The 26,763-nt window shown below is 65.8% G+C and overlaps 1 protein-coding gene across 14 annotated transcripts; it reads left to right on the top strand.

The window, feature by feature from the left end:
- Positions 1-1,116: 1,116 nt before the first annotated feature.
- On the top strand, positions 1,117-25,990 carry ELN (elastin). Of its 14 annotated transcripts, none has more exons than XR_012588426.1 (36): positions 1,467-1,670; positions 8,386-8,439; positions 8,909-8,935; positions 9,122-9,154; positions 10,392-10,436; positions 11,064-11,156; positions 11,598-11,657; positions 11,762-11,827; positions 11,914-11,961; positions 13,083-13,154; positions 13,389-13,415; positions 13,624-13,695; positions 16,727-16,753; positions 17,265-17,333; positions 17,622-17,666; positions 17,803-17,886; positions 17,977-18,036; positions 18,941-19,045; positions 19,137-19,190; positions 20,588-20,728; positions 20,810-20,869; positions 21,013-21,159; positions 21,271-21,330; positions 22,029-22,130; positions 22,345-22,398; positions 22,627-22,761; positions 22,946-22,993; positions 23,418-23,459; positions 23,723-23,782; positions 24,224-24,265; positions 24,387-24,413; positions 24,680-24,721; positions 24,933-24,962; positions 25,101-25,151; positions 25,284-25,400; positions 25,845-25,990. XR_012588426.1 is itself a non-coding variant. In XM_074595549.1 (35 exons), the coding sequence occupies exons 1-35, from the start codon at positions 1,592-1,594 to the stop codon at positions 25,331-25,333; spliced, it is 2,211 nt and encodes a 736-aa protein (XP_074451650.1). In that variant the 5' UTR covers positions 1,467-1,591; the 3' UTR covers positions 25,334-25,600. The 14 variants fall into 14 exon arrangements, 10 of the variants coding, with proteins under 10 accessions (XP_074451650.1, XP_074451651.1, XP_074451649.1 ...); XR_012588425.1 differs by having other exon boundaries at positions 16,727-16,768; XM_074595549.1 differs by lacking the exon at positions 25,845-25,990 and having other exon boundaries at positions 25,284-25,600.
- Positions 25,991-26,763: the final 773 nt, after the last annotated feature.

Genomic DNA, 26,763 nt, shown 5'->3' with positions numbered 1-26,763 from the left:
CCATCAGCGCTTTCCCTAAAATAAAGTGGGAGCTGAGACAAGCCAGACAGCCAGGCTCCGGAGGGACCGTCCTGAGCATGGATTTAGCTCACTCTTCTTTAAGTGGGCGTCCAGGTTCGGGACTTCGCACCTCTCGCAGGCGGAGAGGAACTGGGTGGATTTGCTGATAATTTGCTGCCAATTTCCGCAGCCATGGAAAGAGAGTGGGGAATGTTGGGGGGGGGGGGGGGTGGGTGTCTGCTCTTGGGGAGCCCCGCAGGAAGGGAGGTGCAGACAAGACATTTCCTTGCACGTGCTCTCGCTCCCTGGGACGTGGATTGGGGCTCGTGGGGAGTCAGGTACTGGGATGAGTCGGGTACCGGGATGAGCAGGGCAAAGTGGGGGCCCTGCAGTGGTGGCACGCAGTGCTCCAGCACGGCCAGCGCTTGAGGGCTGCAGGGAGAGGGGTATTTTGTGCTCCTTGCTCTTCGTCCCCCCAGTTTAACTCGCTGCCCTCCCCAGCTGCTCCCCGACACTTGCCCGGAGACCCCCGTGGGGAGGGGGACGAGGTGGCCAGCGGGGACAGGCGGTGCCTGGATTTGCACTCAGAGGTGATGGGGGGTCCGAGCCCGGGTGGCCCCGAATGAACTGGGGCTGGGAAGAGGGGAGCAGCCCCGCTCGTCTGCAAGAACCACCCCCCACCACCTCCACCCCGGCCACCCCGGCGGTGGCCACCACTAGCCACGGCCAGCCCGGTCTGGGCGCTGCGTGTCCCCAGGAGACCCCGGGGCCGGGGAGGGGGCAGCGCTCCGGGGTCCGAGCAGTAAATTTTTCTGCAAACCGCCTGGTTTCACCCTGCGGCGGCCGCCGTCGGACACCCCGCGCCCGCCACCTAACGGCCACCGCCGGGGGTGCCCCGTCGCCGCCGCGCCGGCCCCCCCCCGCCGCACCCGGCGGCTGCTCGCCTGACACCCCCCCACCTTGCACCCCTGGACCCCCCACCCCTTCCCCCAGCCGGTCCCCCTTGCCCCCCCACCCCCACCCCCATCATCTGCCCGGTGCCACCCGGGACGCGAGACCCGCCCCCCGGTGCCATCCGGGGCATGAACACCCCCCCGCCACCCCCTCTACCCCCCCACCCCGGTGCCAGCCGGGGACGCGGTGGCCCATCGAGGTGGGCGCAGCTCTCCCCTGTCCCGTCACCCCCCCGCCAACCCCTTCGCCCAGGGCTGCCTTGGCAGCTCCCCCCCCACTCCGCCTTCCAGCTTTTTTGGCAGAGGCGCGCCCGGATTGGAGAGAGCAGCGAGGGAGAGGAATTAAAAAAAAAAAAAAAAAAAAAGGGGAAAAGGGAAAAAAAAATAAAAAAATAACGAACCAGCCAGCCCAATCGGCTGGAGAGGCTTGTGTGTGTTTGCCCTTTCCTCATGACGTAGTGTCCTGTGCCTCTCTCCCCCCTCTCCCTCTCCTTTTCCCCTCCCTCCTTCCAAACCCCCCCCCTTCACCCCCCACTCCCCCCCCCGCCCCCTTCCCCTCGCATCCTTGGAAGCAACAATTAAGCAGCTCTGGGATAAAACACACTGCCTGCGGGAGCACGGGGGCATTGCTTCAAGAGATGGCAAAGCAGGCAGCTGCACCCCTCCTTCCCGGAGTCCTCCTCCTCTTCTCCATCCTCCCGGCTTCTCAGCAAGGAGGTAAGGAAAGAAAAGGCTCCTTCCCCTTCGCCCCGGCCAGCGCTTTGCCCCGGCTCTGCAGGGACCCTCCGCGGGCACCGGAGCTCGGCTGCTCCCCCCCCCCACCACCGCCACCACCCCCACCAGCCCCCCGGGCAGCCCCGCGCCTGCCCCGGCTGCGTGTCCCCGAGCAGGGACAGGCAGCCCCCTTTGCCCTGCCTTGGGGACATCGTGGAGGGTGGGAGGGCAGCCCCCCTTGGGTGCTACCTCCCCGGAGGGCTCTTTGCCCCCTAACCCGGCGGGTGGCATGTGCCATGTCCGGGTGGGGCGGGATGTCGCTGAGGGGGGGGGTGACACAGGGCAGTCCGGGAACGGCACTGTCGTGCGAGGCACTTGTCGGGGGGAGCTTCGAGGTGCTGCATCCTGGAGAGAGGCTCGGGAACACGAGAGGCTCGGGGACACGCAGGCAGGGCGCAGGGCAGCAGGGGGTGGCTGCCCGTCAGCTCCCACGGGGACTGCGATTGCGAGGGGCCGGGGGAGCTGGCACCCGTCACCCCCGGGGTGCGATGGCGGGGTGAGCTGGAGGGGCGGTGGGGGGAGTGGGGTGTGCGTGTGTGCATCCCGCAGCCGATGTGTGCGAGCTGCTGCGCAGTGTGTGGCCGCAACACAGCCCGCCGGGCTGCCGAGCAGCTCCACCCGCCCCGGTTGCCCGCTCTGGGTGCCCGGGGTGGCCCTTGCATCGTCCTCCTTGCACTTGTGTCCCCAGCGCCGTGGCCATCCCCCAGCGTATGGGACGGGTCATGGCTTGCTGGCTGGCTGGTCCCTGGCCGAGCAGCAGTGGGGGCTGCGTGACACCCCCAGCACACACAGACACACGTGCAGCAAACCCGCTGCCGGGGCAGGGAGGCGAGAGACGGTGCAGCGGGTGAGGTCCCACGGTGGCGTGTGACGAAGCGGTGAGGTCCCACGGTGGCGTGTGACGAAGCCGGCGGCGGCCAGTGCAGCAGGTGCCTGCCTGTGGGACGGCTCTCACGTCTGGTGGTCAGGCCGTGAGCGCGCACAGAGAAGCAGGGGGAGCAGCTCCAAGCACAGATTTGTAGCCCCCTGCGAGGGAGAAACTGGGCAAAGGTCTGCGAGGTGGGGCCGGCGGGGTCAGGGATGGGACGACCACCTCCAGAGAGCCAGGTGGTGGTCGCCCCACGTTGTGCCATGGAGAGTGTAATGGGCAGAGCCAGCATCAGCAATGGGGCCAGTGCCAGGGCCATCGCATGGGGCTTCTTGGCCACAGAGGAGGGAGGACCAGAGGAGGGGGAGGGCAGGATCCCATGGGCAGGGGAGGGCAGTGCCAGGGCTGTGTGTGGCAGCTGCTGGCTGGGCCACTCCTTGCCCAGGGCAGAGTCCTCGGGGCCGCTCTCGGCAGCATCATCTGCCAGTGCCCTGCAGCTCCCTGCTCTGCTCCGGCCTGGGGGGGCTCCGGCAGCATGTCCCCCAAGCGGTGCCAAGCCAGGCAGCTGCCTGGAAAGCTGAGCTGCTGGCAGTGCCTGATCCTGGGCAGCTACGCTCGGGGTCAAGGTGCCATCCCTGGTGGGATGGAGCTCAGTCCCGCACACTCTCCACCCCGGACAGTGATGCTCTGCGCTGGCTTGCTGAACCGCGGTGGCTTTGCTCCCCAGCTCTCAAGCGGTGGCCAACTGGGCCGGTCTCAGGAGGACTTTGGCCCCCGGGGTGGGATCCTGCAACAGTTTCTGAGCAGTCTGGGGTTGTTGGCCCCACTCCAGTCCCTGGTTCAGTCTCCAGGGGTGTTTGCTGGTTTGGGAAGCAGCTCATAGAGGAGGTGGCCCTGGCTCTGGAGGTCATCCCAGTGCTGATGGGGAACACTGGGGAGCGCTTCCCCATGGAGGAGCGACTGGTGTCTCTGCAGCCTGGTGTGCTGCATGGCACCGGGCAGGCTCAACCGTGCTCCCTGCCCTGCCAGCCCTTGGGGACGCAGCTGGGACAGAGGCACGGCCGGTGGCACAGGGTCGGGGGGATGCCAGGGCGCTGTGGGTGCACCCACCAGAAGAGGGCTCAGGGCAGCATCCTCCGGCACCCGCTGCCAGTGCAGCTCCAGACCAGCTTGGCAGGAAAGGGACCCTTGAGGGACCCAGGGTCGACGGAGAACACAGAGACTGTCCCCATCAGAGCAGTGCCCCTGCCACGGGGCTGAGCCCCGAGCTTGCAGCAGCTGGTGGTACTTGGGAAGCTCCTGGCAGCGGGTCGGGATCAGCCCCTGCTGCTCTGCGCCCGCCGGGGGAGCAGAGTTGTACTGGGCATCGTGGGGACGTGCGTGGCCGGATCAGGCTGCAGTGTGGGGAAGCTGACGTATGTTTCCCTAAAAGATGCCAAGTGCAGCATGTCCCAGTGTTTGGAGAGGGGCATCCATCTCTCAGTGCTTCCATCCATCCCTCACTGCTTCCCGTGCCAGAGCACAGGGCATCCCCTGGGAATGACACCGCCAGAGAGGGGAGGAAAGAGCCCCCGGGGTGGTCCCAGTCCTGCAGGCTCTGGGACCACGGAGGGGGCAGCTGGGGTGGGTGCAGAGATGCTGGCACCGGCTGTGCTGGCATCCCAGCCTGGGCACCATGGAGACCTTCCAAGGACACACAGAGTCCCCAAGGTGCCCTGGGGGCAGTTGTGGGCCTGAGCTGGCATCTCCCCTTCCCAGCCGGGCACGTCCCCAAGGCACCGACCTGCTGGGGCTGCTCCCTCCGCAAACAACTTGCAGGGTGCAGCGCGTCCGCCAGCGCTCAGAGATGAAAGCTGAAGCCTTGGGGGGCTGGAGAGGAGCCAGGCTGTGGCCAGCAGCTCCCCGCCCCCCAACCCCACTCCCCCCCGAGCTGCTACCAGCGAGCTCAGGCTGGGATGCAACACGGCTTCAAAGTTGCTTGGAGACTGCATGTTTCCAAAACCGATTCTCCCAAGAAAAAGAAAACAGCGGCGTGAGGGAAGAGGGGAAATGTCTGTGGTGGTTACACACTGAGCTTCCTCTGGCAGCGGTCGCCCACGGGTGCGGGGAGGGCGGCGAGGTCCGAGGTTTGGCCGCCCAGTGAGGGGGTGAGCTGGTGTCCTGCGGTGGGTCCTGGTCTCGGGCTCGAAAGCTCTCAAACAGAGAAAACATCTGTATTTCTGGCCTGTAAAGAAAGCCGCAAGCGGTGAGGCAGGTAGAAAGGGCGCAGAGGATATGAACAGTGGTCAATCAGAAACAGCAGAGGTAACGGAATAGTGTGGATATTGCGAATAGCAACCCGTGGTGCAGAGCTACGGAAGAAAAAGTCCGGTTTCTATAAACAAGGCTCCACACCTGAGCATCCTACCACAGGACGCAAACTCTCCTGCCCCTGGCTTGAGAAGACATCCCTGGGGTGGGTGCTGGGGTGCTGGGGACCAGCCCCCTGCTCTGCAGGCTTACAGCCAGCCCCAGCCCAGGAGACAAGCTGGCATTTAGGAGAATCCCCTTCTCCCGGTGTCCCAGCAGGCTCGGAGCGGGGGCAGAGGCAGCGGAGGGCTCCTGCTGTCCTGGGAAGCTGGTGACTCAGTTTCCCCTTCCCCGATGTGCCAAAGGATGGAGAGGCCAAAGGCGGGGTATGCCATGCCGGGAGGAGGATCCCGAGCTGGGCTATGGGCTCCTGCCGCCGAGGCTGGGAACGGAGAGGGCTGGGGAAGGACAGGGACTGGCCGGAGAGTGGTTTCTGTAGCAGGTGCCGAGTGCGTGGTGCTGCCGATGGGGGGGACTGTGATGCTGGGGCGAATTTGGCTGCTCGAAGCTGGCTCAGCGACCCCCGTGCCCCCTGGCAGCCCCACACCGGGCACTGCCTCCCCACCGGGATGAGCCCGGCTCTGCCGGCGCCAGGGCAGGGTGTAAAAGAGTTTGAAGAGAAGTGCCGCGCTGGCTGCGTTTGGCAGCAGAGCTGGCCAGGGAGAGCAACGATGGGGAACAGCCTCCTGCGACGCTCCTGAGTGAAAGCCTTAGCTCCCCAAAGCTGTGTGGCATCCCGGCCATCCCGCTGTCCCCTGGTCACCCCGGCTCCTGCCAGGGCTTGTGAACCCTCTCTGCCTCCTGATCTGGGCACGGGGATGGCAGATGAGCCGGCGCATCCCCTGTAATCCTCCGAAAGGTACAGACCTGCCCGGAGCCACCGGGATGGGCACAGCGCCTTGGTGTCTGGGGGGGTGCTTGGGGAGCGGGCAGTGACAGTGGCACCGCAGCAGGACCCCCCTGCCAGGGTCCGCAACACCCAGGAAGGTGACAACAATGAAGGGCTGAGTGTGGCAGCCGTGGCTGAGGGCGGGTGTCACCTGCACCTTTCTAGGGTCCCCAGGGAGGCTGTGAGCCATCCTGCCTTGTCCCAGCTTCCCCGGGGGTCTCTGCCGGGCAGCGCTGGCACAGGGGGACAGAGGGGTTGGGGAGCTCAGCCCCGGTGTGCCCAGCATCACCCCAGCACCAGGGACCCTGCCTGGCTGGGGGTGTCTGAGGCTGGGGGGCACCATCAGGGACCCTCCTGCTTGGTGGGGGACGGTCGCCGGCCCCGGGCATGGGGGTCCCCGGCCGGATCCTGGCCATCCCACCGACTCTCGCTTCCGGCAGCGGTGGGGCGTCCCCTCCCAGCAGGGCGGGTGAGGGAGGCCGGGCGATGTGTGGACGCTTGGAGTTTGTTTGGAAACAGGCAAGAAGTTGGGATTTGTTTTTCCAAGCTGGGGGGGTTGGGCGGGGGAATGTGCCGGGAAAAGGAGCCGCTCCGTAAAGCCCTGGCCGGCAGCCGGGCCGGGCTGTGCCGTGCCAGAGGGGTGAGCCGGCTGGCTGGAGTGGTGACCGAGCACATGTCCCCTCCGCTCCAAGGGACATCAGCTGCCCCAGGGCCGGATTTGGCCTCCGGCCCCGGCAGGGTGTTGGGAGGTGGTTTTGGGGGGCACAGGGCTGAGCCCCACTCTGGCATCACTGGGGCACGTGGGGGCTGCGTGACGGGTCCCGGTGAGGGTCCTCCACCTGTGTGTGTGTCCCGGTGGGTCTGCGGGTGTGTGTCCTGCCGGTGCGTGTGTCCCCACATCTCCTGTGCCCGCATGGCCTCACGCCCCTCTTGCACACGTGTGTGTCCTGACACACGTGTGGGTGCACCCCGGTGCCCGGTATCTCTGTGCGGCTGGGCTGGGGGTCCGTCCCAGATGCCCTGGGTGGTTGGGGACACATAAACAGGGCTCAGGGGACACCCTCGTCCCTGCCATGTTGCAGCAGACAGCTGTTGGGGTGAAGCGGGAGGCTATGGGGCACGGGGGGGGCTATGGGGCACAGGGAGGAAGCACCCCCAGAGTTTGCACCACATCTGAGATGGAGAAGAGATGCACAGCACAATGTATCCCCCCACCATGGCATGCCATCTGTGCCACCTGCCTGCCACCTGCCTGCCACCTGCCTGCGCTGGCTACCCTGCCCAGCCCCGGGCCACCGTGCAGCCTGTGCTGGTGCTGCCGGGGCTTTGCCGCTGCAGCACCCAGCTCCTGGGAGTGCTGGGTTCCCCCCACCCTGGCTGGGGTGCTGGGGAGGCCACTGCAACCCCAGAGCAGGACAGCAGGTCCTCAGGTCCCAGCTATGCCACCGCAGGGTCCCCAGTGCCCGTCCACCCTGAACTCCATCCCCCCTGCCCAGAGCAGGCAGGAGAGCTGGGTGCAGCTTACCATAGTGGTGCTGGCCATGGCAGACCCACGCTTGCCTCCAGCAACCCCCAAATCCTTCTGCCAGCCCCACCACAAGCCCTGCCAGCCATCCTGCAAATCCCACTGCAAACCCCATGGCAACCCACCCCCCCCACACACCTGGGTACCAAAACCGTGCTCCAGCCAAAAGCAGAGCATCCCTCCGCGTTGCAGCCGCCTTGTGCCACCAACCCCCCTGCAAAGCCTCCACCCCCCGCCATGGCCCTGCTGGAGCAGGGGGGAGCACCCAGGGGATGGCTGCCTGGTGGCCTGCAAGAGACAGACCTTTGCCAGGGTCCAAACCAGCCAAAAAACCTTTGCTGTGGTGTCTGAGCACGACCTCTGAGCATGATGCCCTGGGAAGCGGGGGGACCTGAGCGCTTATTTCAGCTTCGCAGAGATGGGCAGAGGGATGCGGGTGGTTTCGGTGGGTCTCAGCACGGACTGGTCCAGCCCCCCCCAGGTGCTCTGAGGTGGCTCTTCCCGCTGGCAGCTCTCGGCAGGCAGGGCAGGCAGCGTGGGCAGGGGGCAGCCACAGCCCAGCATGCTCAGGCTTGACTGGGACCAGCGTGGGATGAACTGGGACAGCCTCACCCCCCATGCATGACCGCGCCTGGCCCTGTGTCCCCAGAGCCACGTGAAGCTGGAGGTGACAGAGACGGTGCTGGTTCAGGACAGGTTTTGAGCTGGGCACTGGCCAGACCCGCTCCATGCCAGCCCCGCGTCCCTCCCTCCCACGCAGGACCAACTCCTGCTGACACCTCCAGCCAAATGCCCTCCCCAGCTCCCAGCTGGGACACCTCCAAGCCCCGCCACCACTGTCACACTGGGGAAACTGAGGTGCGCAAGGAAAAGGGGGGACCTGCCCTTGAGCCCTCACCCCAGGGCTCCGCATCCCACCATCTCTGCAGGGAGCAGCTCCCTGTCCCAGGAGGTGTCCCCCTGCCCCGACCTGCTGGATACACGTGGATCCTTGAGGGGATTTTAACGAGGGTCTCTTCTTTTGCAGGGGTTCCTGGTGCTATCCCGGGAGGGGGGGTCCCAGGAGGAGCCTTTTTCCCAGGTAAGGGGGTCCAGGCAGTGTTGCAGGGGGGCATCACCCTGCTCGCAGGGATGGGGCTGGTGCCTGGAGGGGTCCCCATGTACCTCCGAGCCAGCACGGAGGGCTGGGGACCTGCCAGCCAGGATCAGGGGACATGGGTACACGCTGTCTGGCCACTCAGCCCTGTGTGGCTGCCCCAGTGCCAGCCCCACCGCGTGGGGACAGGAGTGGGTGGCAGTGCCAGGGTTATCTTGGGGGTCACTAGCCCAGGGCTGGCACCTACAACCTGGCCACAGAAAGCACTCAGAAGCCACAGCCTGTCCCTCCTGTTTCAGCCAAAAGCCTGGGGACATCGCAGAGGGACTGCCCCATCCCCTTTGCACCCTTGTGACCCTCTCTGCCTCCCCGTGGATCCCCAGGAGCCTGGCACGGGCGGGCGGGTGGTGGGTGCTCTCAGGGATGGGTGCTAAACCTGTGCTCTTGCTTGTAGGTGCTGGAGTTGGAGGTTTGGGAGCAGGTGAGTGCTGGGACCCCTTTGCCCGGGGCATGCGGGACAGGGAGGGGGGCAGCACCCCCAGCAGAGCTGCCTTGTGGTGAGCAGGGGGGCTGCCATGAGGCTGGCCCCATCCCGCATGGTGTCCCCACCTCGGGGGATGCTCGGAGGAAGGATGGCTCTGACCCCTCTCCGCTCACTCTCCCCTAGGACTCGGGGCTGGAGCAAAACCTCTCAAACCAGGTAAGGCGCCTTTCCTTGGCTCTCTCGCCATCTCCGGCCGTGCTGGTGGCCAGGATATTTCCCAGCCATGTTTTCTCCCACATGGCCACGGGGGCCCCCCGCCCCTGACCCTGGGCACCTCCATGGCCAAGCCACGCAGCAGCTGGCACTTCCCACCCTGCCACACTAACCCCCACTGAGCCCCCCTACCCGCAAGGGAGCCTTCCTCCCTCATCCCCCGCTTCGGCGCTCTGCCCTCCAGCCCCCCCGGTCCGCCCGGTCGGGGTGCTTGCTGCCTGCAAACCTGCGCCAAAGCTCCTCGGGAAGGTGCCAAGCCGGGCAACGTTGGCTCAGCCCTGCCGGGAGCCGGCGCCCGTGGGAAGCTGGCAACACCTCCGCCTGCCTTCGTGGCCAAGCAGCTTTTGCTGGGGCTCCTGCAGCCCACGCTGGGGTTTGTCTGGCCTAGGAATGAAGGGGAGAGAGGGGGCATCACCGGGAGAGAGATGAGATGATGGCAGGAGGACGCCACCGAGCCTGGGGCACGTTGAGGAGGTGCTGGGCACGGCTGGGAGGTGCTGGGGCAGCAGGGACCGAAAGTGCAGGGGGCAAATCTGGTGCCAGTGGAGATGCCCAGTGCCCATGGAAGCCCAGGGAAAGATGCTCTTTCAGATGGAGACCCGGGTCTCCCCTCCCTGCCCACCCCAGGGGTACCCGCGGTGCCCCGGGGCAGGGGCACTCAGCACCCCCGGCCCCCTGAGCCCGCCCGTCTGCGCGGCGGGAGCGCCAGCCCGAGGCGGAGGCCGGCAACCTCCATTTACTCAGATTTCAGCTCGTGGAAAGAAAAACAAGGCCCTTTATTTCGGCATAATTAAAACCAAACGCGGCGCGGCCGCGAAGCCCCAGCCGGAGCGGTGTCCGCGCCCTGAGCCAAAGGCAGTGGAATTTGCGCCTGGAGGGAGCGAGGGCTGATTAGCCCCAGATGTTGGAAGGCAGCGCTGGCCGGAGCCGGAGGGACTCATTCCTTCAGCCATAAACATTTCGGCTCCGTCCCCTCGTGGCCTGGCAGGGTGGGAGGCGGGCGAGGCAGAAAGGGACGGGATGGGGGACCTGGATGCTGGCGGGCATGTTTGTCACCCGTCCCTGGGGCATCCGCCCGTCCCGCAGGGATGGTGCAAGGGGGACGCTCCTGCTCCTCTGGCCCCAGCTGTCCGCCCCCGCCATCCCCCCCCCCCCCACCTCAGCCCGCTTCTCTTTCCAGGGGTCGGAGGCCTCGGGGGACTCGGCCCACTTGGCCTGCAGCCAGGTGAGCACAGACCACCGGCCACCCCCGCTCCGGACTGTCCCCGGAGCGATGTCCCTAGGGACCCACCCTTGGGGACAGCAGGTGGCTTGTCCCCATGGGGGTGCTCTCCATAGCCTGCCTGGTGGGTCCCGTCTGGGCTGGGCGCCCTTCCCAGACCTGAGAGACTGGCTGCCACCAACAGGCAGCCCTGTGGTTCCCCAGCATCGTGGCTGGGTGACCCCAAGCAGCGATAGGCGAGGAGGGACCTGGGGTCCCCACAGGGTCTGCAGCAGAGGGACAGTGCCAGTGTGTGTCCTGCTGCCCTGCCCGGGGCCGCAGGGGACCCCGGCATGCGCAGCAGCCGGTGACAGCTCAGGGTGCCCCGGGTGGAGTTGTCACAGCTGGTGACGGGTGGGATGTGGACGGGAGCAGGTATGTGTGGGGGATGCAGGGAGAAGCCGGTGCAGGATGGGGCAGTGCCTGCTAACCACCGCCTTGCCCAGCCTAACGCCAGCCCCCCGGCACCGCCGCGCAGCCCCCCATGGCTCCCCACCCCCTGCGCCCACCGGGGGCCGGCATGGAGGGCAGGACGCCTTCTCGTCAGCTGCTTTTTGGGGATGCTGATGGCGGTGATTCTCCTCCCCGCAGGTGCTGCGGGTCTCTTCCCCGGAGGCGCCTTCCCCGGGGGCGTCTTCCCAGGTGCTGCCTCTGCCGCTGCGCTCAAGGCTGCTGCGAAAGCTGGTGAGTGCCGGGGGTGTCCGAGACCACGCCGGGTCGGGTAACAAGGCAAAGCGGGGGCTCGGGGAGCCCCCGGGGACTCCTGGTGTCCCCGGGGAACCGGGGTTAGGAGAGCTTTTCCCCTGGAGCTGGGGGTGCAAGTGGGAGTTGCCGCTCTCGCGGGGATCCTTACCAATTTGGAGGGACCCCGGCACGTCTTGGTGTGCCGGGAAAGGGGCACTGGCCAAACCTGAGCCCCCAGGAGCAGAGAGCACTGAGCTGCCTGGTCCCTGTGCCCAGGTTCAGGGGTCCCATCCCTGATACTGCCTCAGGGTGTCCCCTTCGCCCCCCAAGAGCCCTCCTGAGCTTGCCCCGAGCTTGCCCCTTCCTTTGGCACCGCTCTGGCCACCCGTAACCCAGCGGTGGCACCTCACACTAGTACACTCCTCTTCCCAATGCCCCCAGGTGCTGGCATTGGTGGCGTGCCAGGAGTCGGTGTTCCTGGTGGCCTCGGGGTCTCCACAGGTAGGAAATACCCCTCGTCCCCAGCGTAGCCCAGCCTTGTCCCCATGCCTGCCAGGGTGGGCAGGAGCCAGTGCCCAGGGCTCAGGGGTCTCTGCCGCCCGCAGGTGCGGTGGTACCGGGCGGGGTGCAGCCCGGGGTTGGCGCGGCAGGGAAACCCCCCAAAGTACCAGGTAGGTGCGCGGCCCCGAAGCCAGGGGCCGGGGCGGGGAACGGCTCCGGCCGCGCACTCATCCCTGGCCTTTCTCTCACCCGGCAGGCGCTGGGATTCCTGGAGTTTTCCCGGGCGGCGTGCTCCCCGGCGCAGGTGAGCCAGCAGCACCCCAACCTGCGAAGGGGTCCCCGTCCTTCCAGCAGCACCCCAGCCTCCGAGAGGGTCCCTGCCTGGTGCCAACACCCCGGGTTGAATTGATAGCCTTGTGGCCAGCTGCACCCTGGGCATTACAACCTGGCAGAAGGCTGGGGGCAGCACCATCCTGCCCGCGATTCCCTGCCTGCCCCATCACTGCTGCCTACGGTTTCCAAACCCTTTCGCTGGGGCCGTAGTGACATTTCCACTGCGCCAAAGGCTGGGCGGACCCGGCGTCTCCGGGGGTCTCATCCCAAGCTCCGTGAGAGCAGACGGCATCAGCACCGGGAGAGGAGCTGGCATGGACACGCCGGGGCCGGCTTGCCCAGCCAAAGGCGGCGTGGGAAGGAGGGGGAGGTGGTGGCGGCGGGGAGAGGAATTCCTCACTGCAAAGTAATTTGGGGGAGGAAAACTTGTGAAAACAAGATGTTTCGACATTGTCAGAAGGAGAAGTGTGTTGCTGGTCAGGAATGTCTTTTCCATGTCTGAAAACGTGTGAGTTATAATGAAAGACATTCGTAAAAGGGGGGAAAAAAAAAAAACCAAACCAAAAAAAAAAACCAACCCCAACACCGAAAACCCAACCCAAATGACTGCAAGGCCAAAGTGCTGCCTGTTGCCCCTGGAGGGTCGGGGCTCAGTGGGCAGGACCCCCCCCACCTCCCACTCCCCAAAGAGCTTGCATGAAGCCACCGGACACCACCGGGGCAGGGAGCAATGCCCGGGCTTGGCTGTACGATGGCACGGGCGGGTGCTTTGCTGTCACCAGTGGGACCCACTCGGGGGTGCCATGTACCCTGCAGGGCCCCTGAGCTTCTGCGTGGGCAGCCCACCCCCCTCCTCGCCCAAGCACAGGGAACCCCAGGGCTGGAGCAAATCCTTCCCTGGGGGGTGCGGGGAGGATGGCACGGGGGGGGTCCCAGCAAACCCCCAGGGAATGAGGGTCCCAGGGTCCGAGGGTTAGTGCTGAACCAGAGATGGGTGACAAGGATTCGGGAGCTGGGTCCAGGGGGTCTCGGGTACCAGCAATGCCACGATGTCCACACTGTGCTCACCGGTCCCTCTGGTCTCTGATGCAGGTGTCCGCTTCCCCGGTGTAGGAGTGCTGCCCGGGGTACCCACTGGTGCTGGCGTCAAGCCGAAAGGTCCAGGTAGGTCCCCTCGATCTGCTGGGGACAGCGGGGTGGAGGGCGGCTCCAGGGCTGGCTCCAGCTCTGCCCTCATCCCCATCCTGCTGGGGCTGGTTCCAGCCCATCCTTTGGGGTCACAGCCCCACAGGGCGCGTGGGCAAGCGAAGCTGACCCCCGGGTGAGCCCACACAGACTAGTTTGGGCCCTGACGACCGGCCCCGAGGCTCATGTCGTTGCCTTTGTGTTTCTGTCTAGGAGCAGGAGCCTTCGCAGGAATCCCCGGTGAGTGTTCCATCTCTTTCGCCCATCCTTCTCTTCCTTCCCAAGCCTGTTCATCACAGCCGCAGCCTCCCCATGCCAGAAGATGCCTCAGGCCTTTCCAAGCCGCCTGCTCTCCTCTCTTGGGGTGCCCCGGGGCGCTCCCCTCTCGCAAGGACTGGTGGCAGCCTGGGCGCGGGCTCCAGGTGAGAGTCTGCTGTTGGCTTTGCAGGACTGGGAGGTTTTGGAGGTCAGCAGCCCGGTGTCCCTCTGGGGTATCCCATCAAAGCTCCTAAGCTCCCAGGTAAGCTGCCACAGCCAGCGGGGCTGGGGGTGAAGGCACCCCCAGCAGTGCCAGGAGAAGGACCCGCCGTTCCCCAGGGCTGAGCCGTGGTGCCCCCGGGTCCCCTGGACCTGGGGGTGCTGGTGCTGGCCCTGGAACAGGAGGACAGAGCAAGGGGGCGCTGGGCAGGTGAGCCCAGCAGCAGCCCTGCCTGTCGCAGCCCTGGGGGCAGCTGCCTGGATGCTGCTGATGGTCTTACCCCCAGCCCATGAGGACGATGATGTGCCACTCTCCAGCTGTTGAAAGGTAGGAAAGAGCATGTTCTGGGGACGTGCTTTGGGCCAGGCCACCCCGGGCTGTCCCTGCCAGCTCCTCCCGGCATGAGGCGCAGCCCTTGCAGGGACCGTCTGCTTTCTGTGGCTCCTGCGTTGTGCCGGGCACCGCTGAGCATTCGCTTGGGCCGAATGTCCTGGGTCAAGGAGCTCTAGCCAAGGCCACCGACGGCAGGCAGGTGGTGGGGATGGGGCTCTGGGCAGGTCTCCCTCCCCACTGCCTGCCTAGACGAGGCTCAGTCCCAGCCCAGGGAAGCCTGGGGGTGCTCAGCACCGCTTTCCCAGGCTGGGTTGCTCCAGGGACCTCCATCTCCCAGCCCTGTGTCCGGTGCCAGCTTTGCCCGTCCCCAGCTGGCCATACTCACACAGGGACAGTGGCGGAACGGGCAGTGCCAGGCGGCCAGTACAGAGTGCTACCCTCCAAGGGTCACGCTGCCAGCTGGCTGGTCCCAAGAGCATCCCTGAGGAGGAGGGCAGCCATGTCCGGCTGGGGACCTGCATCCCTGGGAGGCTGGGGACCCTCATCCCTGGGGTGCTGGGGAGCGAGTAGATCCAGGGGCATTTTCCCACTCGCCAAATAAGTTGCTGCAGGCAGGAAAGCCTTGGCGGGGGGAGCCCACCACGGGGAGCAGGTCCCAGCCCGGCACGGGCGCCAGCCCCGGCAGCACTGCCAGCTTCCCCCCACCGGGGCCCGTCGCCGCAAACGGCGGCAGAAATACTTGGCCCGCTTCGGCTTCCTCCCGCGGAGGCAGAGTTACGCTCGTTAGGGCGACTCGGCCCCGCCGCCATCGGATACCGTCTGGCCTCCCGGCCGCAGCCCGGCCCCAGGCCGCCTTTCATGGGGTGCCCGGTGCGGCAAGCACAGCGCTGGCGCATGGTGCGGCCATGCCTGGCTCCGTCCCGCCGCGGCCCCGCCAGTGGCCCGCAGCCCGGACGGGACGCCACTGCCGGCTGACCCACTTTACGGGGAGCCTTCGTTAAATAAATCAGGGGAGAACTCCCATCCCCTTGGCCGGGGAGCCCTGTTGGTGCATCACACCTCTCGTGGGGACCAGCAGGACAGGGGTGGTGTCCCCAGCTGCATGACACCCTGGTCCTTCCCGGGAAGCTGAGTGATGCCAGTTTGTCACCTCTGAGGGCTTGGGGCCGGGCAGCGTGGGGACACACTGGGCTGGCCGTCAAGGCTCTCGCTTTGATGCTGTGGATGGACTGAGGGGCTGCCCCACAGCCCTGTGTCCCCTGCACTGTCCCAGCTGCAGTAGGTCCGGGTTGAGAGGGGATGAGGGGACAGTGGGGAAAATAACATTTTCAGTGGAAAGTCTCCTTTTTGGATGATTGCCTCAAAAAACCCTAGCCAGCTCCTGCTCTCTGCTGTCCCCGCTCAGGAGGTGGCCCCGGGGCCACCCCGCTCGCTGGGGGCTCAGCCTGAAGCTGTGGCTGAAATCAGGGTCCCACCCGAAGCCGTAGGGATGGGGACTGCTCCCCAGTACCTGGCCGCGCCAGGGTGGTGTCGGTCTGGCTTTCAGGGTGCCCATTGGCCCTGAGCCCCACCAGCGGTGCTGATGGCATCCCCGCGCTGGCCAGGATGGGTGCACCCAGCCCCGGGTGGGGGCTGTTCATGCATCCAGCTGGGGGTGGTGGGGAGCTGGGCTTGGACCCGGCGAAACCCTCAGAGACCCGTGGGCTTGGACTCTTGAACCTTGGAGTCACCTCCATGTGTGTCACGCAGTGCCAGACCCTCCCGCAGCTTTGGGGGGGGTGGGGGGAGGAGCTGATGGAGTGCCCCAGGATGGGCATGGGGGGTCCCCAAGGTGGGGGATACTCTGTGCAGGTCATGGCTGTCGCAGCCTGGAAAGCCTCTGTGTTCCACGAGGCTGCGCTGGCGCGGGACACGATGGGACAGCCTGCAGGGCGGAGGGAAATCTGGTCCCCACATGCTGGCTGGCGGGAGGGGACGGTGTCCCGCGCTCAAGGAGATGCTTTGCCATGAGCAATCCCGTCCTGGCTGCAGGCAGCCGCATCCCCGCCCTGCCCGTGTGGGTGACACACCCTCCACCCGACGTGCTGCTCGAGGTGTCCCCGTGGGGGATGTGGCAGCCCGTCACCCCTCCTCAGGCCGCTGCCAGGGGTGATGGGAGCTCGGTGCTGCCAGCTCTCAAGCGCACAGTCCCCGCCGAGTCCCGGGCATCCCCACGCCATCCCGAGCGGTGGGATCCTGCTCTTTCGCAAGGAGACGTTTCCCCGGCCGCGATGTTCCCGCTCGTAATCCCTCCCCGTCCCTTCGTGCTGACCTCCTAATGAGGTCACGTTTCAGTGGAGGCTCCCAAGCCCTGATTCCAATTAAAACCTTTCATTTGGAGCTGGCTGCGGTGCAGCCATCTGGGTACAGCTCTTGCCGCGGGGCTCCCGGGGGACCCCCTGCCGAAGCAGGGTCACGGGAAGCTCCTGCAAAACCGGCTTCAGGCACTGCAGCCCTCGCCGCGGGGCTGAGAGCGAGCGCCTCTTTTTGGAGCCGCTGCTTCCAAGGTGATGGAGAAGAGCATCTCCTGGCCTGGCTCAGTCATGGGGGGTTGTATCCCGGAGAATTTAGTATCCCAATGGAAGGAGCCCTGAGGGCTGCTGCCACACAGCCGGCTGGCAGAGAGGGGCTACACCGCGGGGCAGAGTGGGCACGGCCACCGGCAGCCAGGTGCTAACCCGCCACCTTCTCTCCTCTCCAGGTGGCTATGGATTGCCCTACAGCACTGGTAAGCTGCCCTACGGTGAGTGCTCGTAGCCCTTGCTCCGCGGTCGTAGCTCCTCGCAGCTCTGCCGGCTGCCACTGTGGCCTTGTGGCCACCAAGCCCTGGGGCGGCATGAAGGGCATCCCGCTCCCAGGGTGAGGTGGCCCCTCAAGGGACATGTGCCTTGCCCTGCCCATGGAGGCTGTGGACCCGGCTGGCAGCAGTCCGGCTCTCCTGGCGTCCCGCAGCGCCAGGGCCGGGCGGTGTTAATCCGCAGGCACGCGGCGGCTCCGGCAGCGGTCGGCTGGCTGGCTGCCTCTCCGCTAGGACACGTCCTGAGCCGCGGCCAGCTGCAGGAAGGGGTGTTTGAACTGGCATCTCAACTGGGGGGATGCTGGCTCCGGCATCCCCCCCTACATCCCTGGACGTCGGCGGGGGGGAGATCCTCTGGGCCGAGGGAGCTGCTCCGTCTGCCTCGTCCCCCTTCCTGGGGCCAGCGCCTGACCTGGCTTTGCCTTTCTGTTTGTGATTGCAGGCTTCGGGCCCGGCGGGATAGGAGCCGGCATCGGGGTAGGAGGAAAGGCAGGGTACCCCACCGGGACAGGTACGCTCCCTTCCCAGGCAGCTGCAGGGTGGGCGACTGGCACGGGCATGGCGGGGAGACCGGGCATCCCAGTCACTTTGCCAGTCCTCGGATGGGATGTTGGGCACTGCCAGGCTCTCTGGTGGCCCCAGGGTGGCAGTGTCACCCCAGGGACAGCCCGGAGGGGTGCATCACCTCCCAAAGGAGAGCAGGGTGGATGCTGACAGGAGGGGCGCGTCCCCAGGGTCCCTGTGGGATGGGGGCACTGAGGTGGGAATGGTCTCGGGACCTGCCCATGTCCTTCCACAGGAGTCGGAGCACAGGCGGCGGCAGCAAAAGCAGCAGCCAAATTTGGTGAGTTGCCCTCTGTGGCCACATCCATCTCCCCAGTGGGGCAGCTGCTCCCCCCTCCCTCCCAGACGCGGGGGTGGGGGATATGTGTTGTGTCCCTGCATCACCGAACTGACGGTCCCCTTCTCCCCTGTGGCAGGAGCCGGTGTCCTGCCCGGGGCTGGCGGCATCCCAGGGGTCGGTGGAGTGGTGCCCGGTGTCGGTGTTGTCCCAGGAGCCGGAGGTGAGGCGATGGCGGGGCTCGGCACTGGGGCTTGGGGAGGGTCACGTCCCCCCATCCCGCACCCCTGACTCTCTCCCGCTACCCCGGCAGTCGGAGGGCCGGCAGCGGCGGCGGCAGCAGCAAAGGCAGCGGCGAAGGCAGGAGCTTTCGGTGAGTTCCCCACTGTCTCGGACAGATCCGGCAGCTGCCGGGCTCACTCTCGGGGTATGGAAGAGCTGTGTGTTGACGCTGGGGCTGTCTGGCTTCACCGCCTGCCCCACCACCCCCTGCCCCAGCTCCTGGGGGGCTCTCCCAGCCCCAGCCCCCTGCCCCGGCTCCAGCGGCTGCTTGCCGGAGCCTGGGGCGAGGTGAAGCCACTCTGCTGAGCCCAGCGGCTTCGGCGGGTGGAAGGCAGCAAGGTGCGAAACCTCCCCCAGGGCTGCCGAGGGGCTTTACCCTCCTGGGGACAGCTTCCAGCAGCCTCCTGGGAGAGCCGGGCTTAGGCACAGCAAAGCAAAAAGCAGCTTTTTCGGCGGTGGCTGGAGGCCGGCTGGCCACCTCGCGATGCAGCAGCCCGACACGGCGCAGTATGTCCCCATCACGCACGGTTTCTCCATGAGAGATGTGGTTTTGCTGTGCCGGGCTCCGGCGGGGTCTCCGGGGAGATGGTGTCTGTAACGAGCCATCATTCGTTAGCGAAGGGATGCGCTTGGTGATGCAGGTCTCGTGTTCGCTGCTCCCCTCGCCGGCTGTTTTGCTGGAGAAAAGCGGGTAGCAAACAACTGCTCCCTGGAGTGTCCAGAGGAAACACGTCAGCCCGGGGAGCAGCTGGGATTTACAACCACAGCCTTGGGGGGTCTCGGGGGTCCCCAAGCTCCTGGGTGTCTGGGTGGGCGTTGGGTGTAGGGAGCTGAAAATCCCAATCCTGGGCACATCCCAGGTCCCCTGAGCAGCTGGTTTGGGAGGTGTGGAGAGCCCACCTCAAGCCCCCTGACACCGGGAGAGACCGCGTCAGTGTCACCATCAGAGGCAGGGGGTGTTTTGGGGGAGGTCTGACTGCTCTGCTTCCCTCCAGGTGCAGGCCTTGTGCCCGGCGTTGGCGGCGTCCCAGGCCTCGTGCCTGGCGTTGGTGGTGTCCCCGGCTTGGTGCCCGGTGTCGGCGGTGTCCCCGGGGTAGCAGGTGACTGTTGCAGGAGCCCTGTCCCCACCACCCGGCTCCGCAGGGAGCGCAGGAGCTGGTGGCTGAGGGTCCCTCTTTCCCTTGTCCCCAGGAGTCGGGGCACCGGCAGCGGCAGCAAAGGCAGCAGCAAAGGCAGCTAAGTACGGTACGTGCTGCGCCGTGCAAGGAGCTCCCAGCAGCTCCTCGGGGACCCCTGCTCACCCTCTCCTCCCGTGGCACTCAGGATGCCCCCAGGCAGGCGGGTGTCCCCTGGGGGTCACTCCTGATGGCTCATTACTGGAGAGCATCCCAGGTCGGGATGCGCCCAGCCCAGCCCCCAGCTGCTGCATCCAGGCTTGGCTTCATCCCCAGGGCAGGACCTTCTCCCTCTCTGGGGTCTCTGCAGGCTGTTTCAAGGAGGTGAATGGACCGAACTCGTGTCTTTGGACCTTGTCTGAATTCTTGAGTTTTGTACCAAATCCATTTTTCCAGCAGCAGACCTGACCCGTGGCCTGATGCCTGTGGGCTCAGCCTCGCTGCCCAGGTGGGACCCCTGCCCAGGGTCACCACCTTCCAAAAACTTATGGGGATCCAGCAAGCGCATGCCACTTGGTCTAGCAAGACCCAGGTGCCCAACAGGCATAACCACCCCCAAGGGAGCTCCAGCGAGGAGGAGCACGGAGGGGACGAGGGACATGGCCAAGTAGCAGGGAAGCTGGGAGCCTGGGTGCAGAGAGGAGGCAGAAGTGGCCCCAGGGCTCCGCTCAGTGCTGGGGGATCCATGTGCTGCTCCAAAAGGCAGTGCCAGAGGTTACATGGCCAGATTCCAGGACCTTCTCCTGCATCATCACTGCAGAGCCCTGGGAGTCCCCTGGGGGCAGCCATGCTCGATGGCAGCTTTCCTTTGAGGGATAAACCGTTGCCGGCCATTTCTTCCATTTCTCTTTCACATTGTGTAGAAAAAAATCCCACCCAACGTGCCCAGGGAAGGATGGGATTTAGGGAGAAATTTGGCAGTGACAAGTTAATGTGCTCTGTGCTGGGGTGCCAGGCACCTACTGAGCAGGGGACCATGAGGACAATGCCTCTGGCGCTCAGCCCTTCCAGAAGTGACCTGATGCTTGTCCCTGTGGCACTAATGAGTGCCAACGGGTCAAGGCTGTCACTGCCCTGGGCCGCTTCTTAGTCTGGCCAGTGCCCAGGGCACCCAGCCCTTCCAGGCAGCTACTGGGGACCACCAGTGGTCCAACTTCACCGCTGTGGCCTGTTGGCTGCAAGGCTTGATGCTTCCATGATGAGGACCATCTGGAGCTCCCCGTGATGACGGGGATCATCATGGTCCCGTGTGCTGGTGACTTCCCAGCCTCTCTTTTACAACAGCAGATTTACCATCCTCGCTGGGGCCACCTGGGAGACACGGGACCAGTCCCTCCCTGTGCATCTCTCCTGGGACAAGGCGGCGGGGTGCTCTCTCCTTGCCGCGGCATGATGACGAGAGCAAACAAGGTCCCACCTTTCAACTGTTGCTGCAATGAGATCTAACTTCCCTCTTGTTGCCTGCAGGAGTTGGTGTTGGCGTTCCTGGCATTGGCGGCGTTCCTGGCGTTCCTGGCGTTCCTGGCGTTCCCGGTGTTCCCGGTGTCCCTGGTGTGCCTGGCGTTCCTGGCGTGGCTGGGGTTCCTGGTGTGGTGCCCGGTGTCGGAGGTGAGCAGATGGGCTGGCGCAAGCCGACAGGGTGATGCTGGCCTCTCCGGTGCCCTGACTCTCTCCCTTCTGTCCCTGCAGTGGGTGCCCCAGATGCCGCGGCGGCCGCGGCAAAGGCTGCAGCAAAAGCTGCGGCAATCGGTGAGTCACCATCATCCTTTCGCAGGGAGGGATGCTTGCAGATGTGGGTGGGGGGCACCCCTGGTGCTGCGGATGGTGGGGAGGTCAGCGGGACCCCTACCTATGGAGCCTGCCCGCTCGGCCACATCCCTGAACCTCTGCAGGAGCAGGGCGCGTGCCCGGTGTCGGCGTGCCTGGTGTTGGTGTGCCGGGAGTTGGTGTGCCAGGTGTCGGCGTGCCCGGTGTCGGCGTGCCTGGAGTTGGTGTGCCCGGAGTCGGCGTGCCCGGTCTGGTGCCCGGTGGCATACCAGGTGAGGTGGTGCCTAAGGGATGCTCGAGACATCCCCAGTGGTGCCGGCTGAGGGGTGCCGGTGTGGCCACCATGGCCCATTGCTGCCCCTCACTGTCCCCCTCTCCCCCAGGAGTTGGAGTTCCAGGCGCCGCCGCTGCTGCCAAAGCAGCCGCCAAAGCAGCTAAGTACGGTAAGCCGGGATCTCTCCGGGGTTATCCCACATGTCCTGTCCCCTGCCGTCTCCCCATCCCAGGCTGCTCCCCTTATTGGGGCTGAGGCTCGGCACTGCACAGGGTCCCTGTGGGTCAGGGTGAGGGACGAGCTCTCGGAGGACTCAGGGACTGTACGAGGGATGAGGTCTTGGCTGTCAGGGGGTGCTCTGCAGAGCTGGTCTGCATGGAGGGTCCTAGGTTTACCATCCATACACCTTCTCATGCATTAATCCATCCACCCATCCTTCTACCCACCCATCCACACAACCAGCCAGCTAGCCATCCACCTCAGTATCCGTCTGTCCACTCATCTGTCCATCCATCCGCACCTCCATCCATCCATCCATCCATCCATCCATCCATCCATCCATCCATCCATCCATCCATCCATCCACTCCATATCCATCCACAGTATCCAGCCAGCCAGCCACTCTGTATCAATCCATGGTATCCATCCATCCATCCATCCTGACATCCATTTATCCACTCTACATCCATCCAGCCACCCATCCACCCCAGCATCTATCCACCCCACTGTTTATCCATCCATCCATCCATCCATCCGTCCGTCCGTCCGTCCATCTGCCCACCCCAGCCTGCCGTGCCTTTTCAGATGGCTCCTTCCACCACCCCTCTTCCTGGACTGAAGCTCCAATCCTTCCCTCTCTCCTTGCAGGAGCAGGTGGCCTGGCTCCTGGTGTAGGTGGTCTAGCTCCTGGCGTGGGTGGCCTTGCTCCTGGAGTGGGTGCCCTGGCCCCCGGCATTGGAGGTGTCCCAGGTGAGGAGGAGAAAGGCAGGTGGTGGTGGCAGCCTTGCTGGTGCGGGGGCAGGTCTGGGACAGGACAGGCGTGAGGAAGACCTCGGTGGTCTCCATCAACTCGTGGCCATCCCTTGGGAGATGCAGACAAGGCGGGAGGGATGGGCTCTGCCCAGCATTGCTGGAGAGGACCCCCCCGGGGGACACTGACCCCCTTCTTGCTGTCTCCACTCAGGGGTCGTAGCTCCAGCCGCAGCAGCAAAAGCAGCAGCGAAGGCAGCCAAATTCGGTGAGTTGGATGGAGAAGCTCATTGCTCATGGCTCAGCCCACAGCAGGCAGCCCTGCCCACTCAGTGGGCATCTGGGGTGTCCCCAATAGCCCTGATGTGGCACAGACTGGTCCAGGGGGAGCTGGGGGCTCCGGGGGTGGGCACCCCATGCTGGGCACATCATCCCCTGAGTGTATGGGGATCACGCGGGGGTCACCCCCGCGCTGCCTCACCCCCTCTCTCCGCAGGTGCTGGGGTCGGTGGGGTGCCAGGCGCGGTGCCCGGCGTCGCAGGAGTGCCAGGAGTGACGCCCGGTGTCGGTGTCGTGCCTGGGGTGGTGCCGGGCGTGGGGGTACCCGGTACCGGCATCCTTCCTGGGGCAGGTATGTCCTTCGTCGCACCCTGGTCGGGGACACACCTGGGGACAGCAGTGGCCGGGGATGCTACAAGCCACCGAGCTACATGGAGGGGTGGCAGAGGGGGATGCAGGCAGGATGGGGGACAGTGGCACATGGGAGGGGTGCAGGGGTGACCATCCTAACCGTGGTGTCCTCCTTCCTTTTGCAGGCATCCCCCAAGTAGGGGTGCAACCTGGTGCTAAACCTCCCAAATTTGGTACGTATTCCTGCCTCCCTGCCCCAGATCTATCTTGGACCACCACTTGGCACCCTCCTTGTGTGGCCATTTGGGTGCTGGCCTCACTTCATGTCCCCTGTGTGCCCCCTGGTGCCTCAGCAGAGGGTGGCCCAGGCATGGGAGGTGGTGTGTTGTCACTCATGGGTGCAAAGTGCCACCCATGCCCCCTCCCCTGGACTTGCTGGGGACATTTTTCTCCTGCTCTGCATTGCCTGCAGCAATGCGTCATGCAAGGGGTGACCCCCCCTCCAGGTCTTCTTGCTCTGGGTGCTGTGAGATGGGTGCTGGGGATACCTAGGAGGGGTGTCAGGGCCACCCCAGTGAGTTGAGCACTGGCTGGGGTGACCGATCTGCGAGTGCTGGGCTGCAGGGGGGACAGGGGCTAATGGTTTCTCTCTGGCAGGTGTTCCCGGGGCTGGAGTCCCAGGGGTCGGCGGCATCCCAGGTAGGTGCTGGCAGGAGCTGAGCCCAGGCAGCGGGATGCACGGGCAGAGGGATGTGGGCAGAGGGATGCTCCCCCACAGGGATGCGGGCAGAGGGATGCAGGTAGAGAGATGCTCCCACAGAGTGATGCAGGCAGAGGGATGCTCCCCCAGGGCATGGGGGAGTGGGGCTGCCCGAGGACGGACGGGCACACGTGGGGCTGGGCAAGGAGCGGATCAGACACTGCCCATCCCCACTGGTGCTCACACGGGGTCCCCATCATAGGTGGCCTTGGAGTTGGTGGCCTCGGAGTTGGTGGCCTCGGAGTTGGTGGGCTCGGTGCTGGTGAGTGATGCTGGTCCCTGGCATCGGGGGTCCCCAGGGCTAGGATGAGGGGACCGGAGCGGCAGTGGCATGCTGGCAGAGCGCCGAAAAGGAAAGGGGATGTGTGGGATGCAGGGTCGCTTTTGTCCCCTCCCGGTCCCATGGCATGGTCCCACCCCACGCTGTCCCTGTGCCCTTTCCTGTGTCTGCTGCCTGCCCTGCTTCCAGGGTGCGATCGGAAAGGAATGCCAGCCCCGAGCAGGTACCGGGGCCATGGCACCACCATGGGGAGATGCAGGTCCCCATGCCGTGAGGACAGGGGATGGTACTGAATCATGTCGCCAACATGCAGAGATGCATGTCCCTGCCTGGGGACCCTCTGGGCTCATGGCAGGGTCTGGCTGCAGCCCCGGGGGCAGGGAGCCCCGGCGGGGGCTGCGCTGACACCCCTCTCTGACACAGGGCTCTTATATCCAGGAGCTGCTGGGAAACCTCCCAAGCCAGGTAAGGAAGAGGGGCTGCTCCAGGCCAGGGGGGAGGCTGGAGGGGTGACCCCCATCCCTGTCCCCATCCCCGCCCCTGTCCCAGTGCTCCCCACCCTCACCAGGACTCTCCCATCCTGCAGGTTTTGGTGTTGGGGGGCTGCAGCCAGGTGAGTGCCACGGTTTGGGGCTGGGGTGGGAGCGTGTCCCCTACCACACCACGCTCGTCACCGCTTGCTGTCCCCACCCTGCTATTGTCCTCCACCAGGCACGCCACTGCCCGGGAGAGCACCTTGAAGCCATGCGGGTGCCGTGATGGGGACAGGGGCTTTTGCAGCCACTCGTGTCCCTGCAGTGAGCCAGGGTGTCCCCAGCCAGGCAGGGTTGGGGTGGCACTGCTGTCACAGGCTGTCACCAGCTGTTGCTTTTTCCCCAGGGGTTGGAGTTCCCGGCTTTGGCGTGTCACCGATATTTCCAGGTACCAGCCCCAGCCCCGGCGCCTTGGCACGCACCCGGGGCACATCTCGATGGCCGGCCGGCTCACGGGGACACGCACAGCCCGTGGAGCGCGGGGACATGGCCACGGCATGGGGGAGGGACCCGGGGGACCGGGCTGAGTCGGGGGGGGGGGGGAGGGGCGAGCAATGTGGGTGCCTGGGGGGGTGCTGAGGGCTTCACTCTCCTTTCAGGTGGGGTCGCCGGCCAGCTGGGATTCGGTGGTGAGTGTCCATCCCTCCAGTAGGGCATTTTAGGGGGGGGGGGGGTGTGTGCATATCACCCCCCCCGCACCCATCAGCCGAGCGGGCTGGGGGTCCCGCTCACCCCGCTCTGCCTCCCTCCCCCCCCTCTCCCCGCAGGGAAGCCCCCCAAGGCCTTTGGAGGAGCCCTCGGTGCTCTGGGCTTCAGAGGTGAGCACTGCTGGGTGACACCCCCGGCTCCTGCCTCCCCCTGCCCTCCTCCCAGCCCGACGCCCCCCGGGGGTCTGGGGGGTGCAGGGCGGGCGGGGGCGCTCACCCTCTGCATCCCCCCCCCTCCTTCAGGCGGCGTGGGCTGCGCACAAGGGAAGTACTGCGGGAGGAAGCGGAAGTAACCGCCCGCCGTCACTGATGACCTCATGAACTTTGGTGCTACTGCATGGTCCAGAATGTAAATCCCAAGCAAAGCTGAGACAACACCCCCCCCACCACCACCCCCCAAAAAAATCCGGACACCCCCACCCCCCCCCACTTTCTTCATGCCGGGGCCATCCCCGGTCCCACGTTCCCAGGAGGGACCCGACGCCTCCGGCGGGGCCTGTCCCCATCCAACCCCTCTGTCCCAGCAGGGAGCGCGGAATAAACTGTGGGGAGCAGCCGTCCCCCTTGGTGCTATCGCTCCCTGCGGGATTTGGCGGGGGGGGGGGGGGGGGGGGCGGGGGTGTGTGTCTTGGGGTGTCACCCCCCCCCCCCGCCCCAGCCCCAGAGCTGACCCCACGGGGGGTGGGGGTGGGGGGGTAGGGCAGGATGAGGGGCACCCCACATCAGAGGGAGGGAAGGGGGTCCCGGTGGCGGGGGGGCTGCATGGGGGGGGGATGTCCCCATCGCCCTGGGCCCCCCCCCAAGTCCCTGCGCTCCCCCCGGCCCAGGGGGGGCCGTGGGTGGGAGGGGCTCGGTCCCTTCATGTTACTCACTTTGCTATAACTGGGTGGGACGCCCTATACAGAGGGACTCGCTTCCGACAGACTAATAAAGGACAAGTTTTTAAAGGACTCTGGCTCCATCCCGTCTCCCTGTCCCCCTCCCTGCGGTGGTGGTGGTGGTGATGGCTGTCACTGTCCTGTTGTCTTGTGCCCATGGCTCTGCCCAAGCCTGGGGACATACCGTATCCTTGGTCCCAGGATGCTGTTTGCCCCACTTCCCTGTGTCCAGGGAGACAGGGACGAGCGAGGGGACAGCCTGAGGACCCAGGGGGGGTGCCCATGCCCTGTCCCACAGTGACAGCCCAGGGACCCAAGGGGATGTCTGTGCCCTATCCCACAGTGACAGCATGGGGGATGAGGGGGACATTCATGCCCTGTCCCGTGGTGACAGCCTAGGGACCCAGGAGGAGGTCCATGCCCTGGGGCATGCAGGGAGATGTCCATGCCCCGACCCATGGTGACAACCTGAGGACCAAGAGGGGTACCTATGCCCTGCTCTTGGGGACAGCCCAGGGGACGAGGGACACATCTGTGTGCTGTCCCATGGTGACAGCCTGGGGCATAAGGGGAACATCCATGCAGTGCCCCATGGTGACAAACCAAGGGATGATGGGGATGTCCATGCCCTGTCCCACAGTGGCAGCCCAGGGACCCAGTGGGTCATCCATGAACTGACTGATGGTGACAGCCCAGGGGATGATGGGAACACCCATGCTCTCCCCATGGCGACAGCCCACAGTAGCTGGGGACACCCACATCCTGCCTACAGCTATGGCCAGGGGTAGATGGGGACACCCTTGCCCTGACAACAATGACACGAGGGGTAGATGGGGACACCCACC

Source organism: Larus michahellis, chromosome 7 (genome assembly GCF_964199755.1).
Source record: "Larus michahellis chromosome 7, bLarMic1.1, whole genome shotgun sequence".
Classification (NCBI taxonomy): domain Eukaryota; kingdom Metazoa; phylum Chordata; class Aves; order Charadriiformes; family Laridae; genus Larus; species Larus michahellis.
Note: the sequence above shows the minus strand (reverse complement) of the source record. Positions and strands in the feature narration are given on the sequence as shown.

What these genes read in the sequence shown, in the direction of transcription:
- ELN (XM_074595547.1), top strand. Translation starts at nt 1,592, where the DNA reads ATGGCAAAGCAGGCAGCTGCACCCCTCCTTCCCGGAGTCCTCCTCCTC. An exon ending in AGTTGGAGGTTTGGGAGCAG is followed by an intron (nt 8,936 to 9,121) that starts GTGAGTGCTGGG and finishes ACTCTCCCCTAG; the next exon opens with GACTCGGGGCTGGAGCAAAA. An exon ending in GGCGAAGGCAGGAGCTTTCG is followed by an intron (nt 18,037 to 18,940) that starts GTGAGTTCCCCA and finishes GCTTCCCTCCAG; the next exon opens with GTGCAGGCCTTGTGCCCGGC.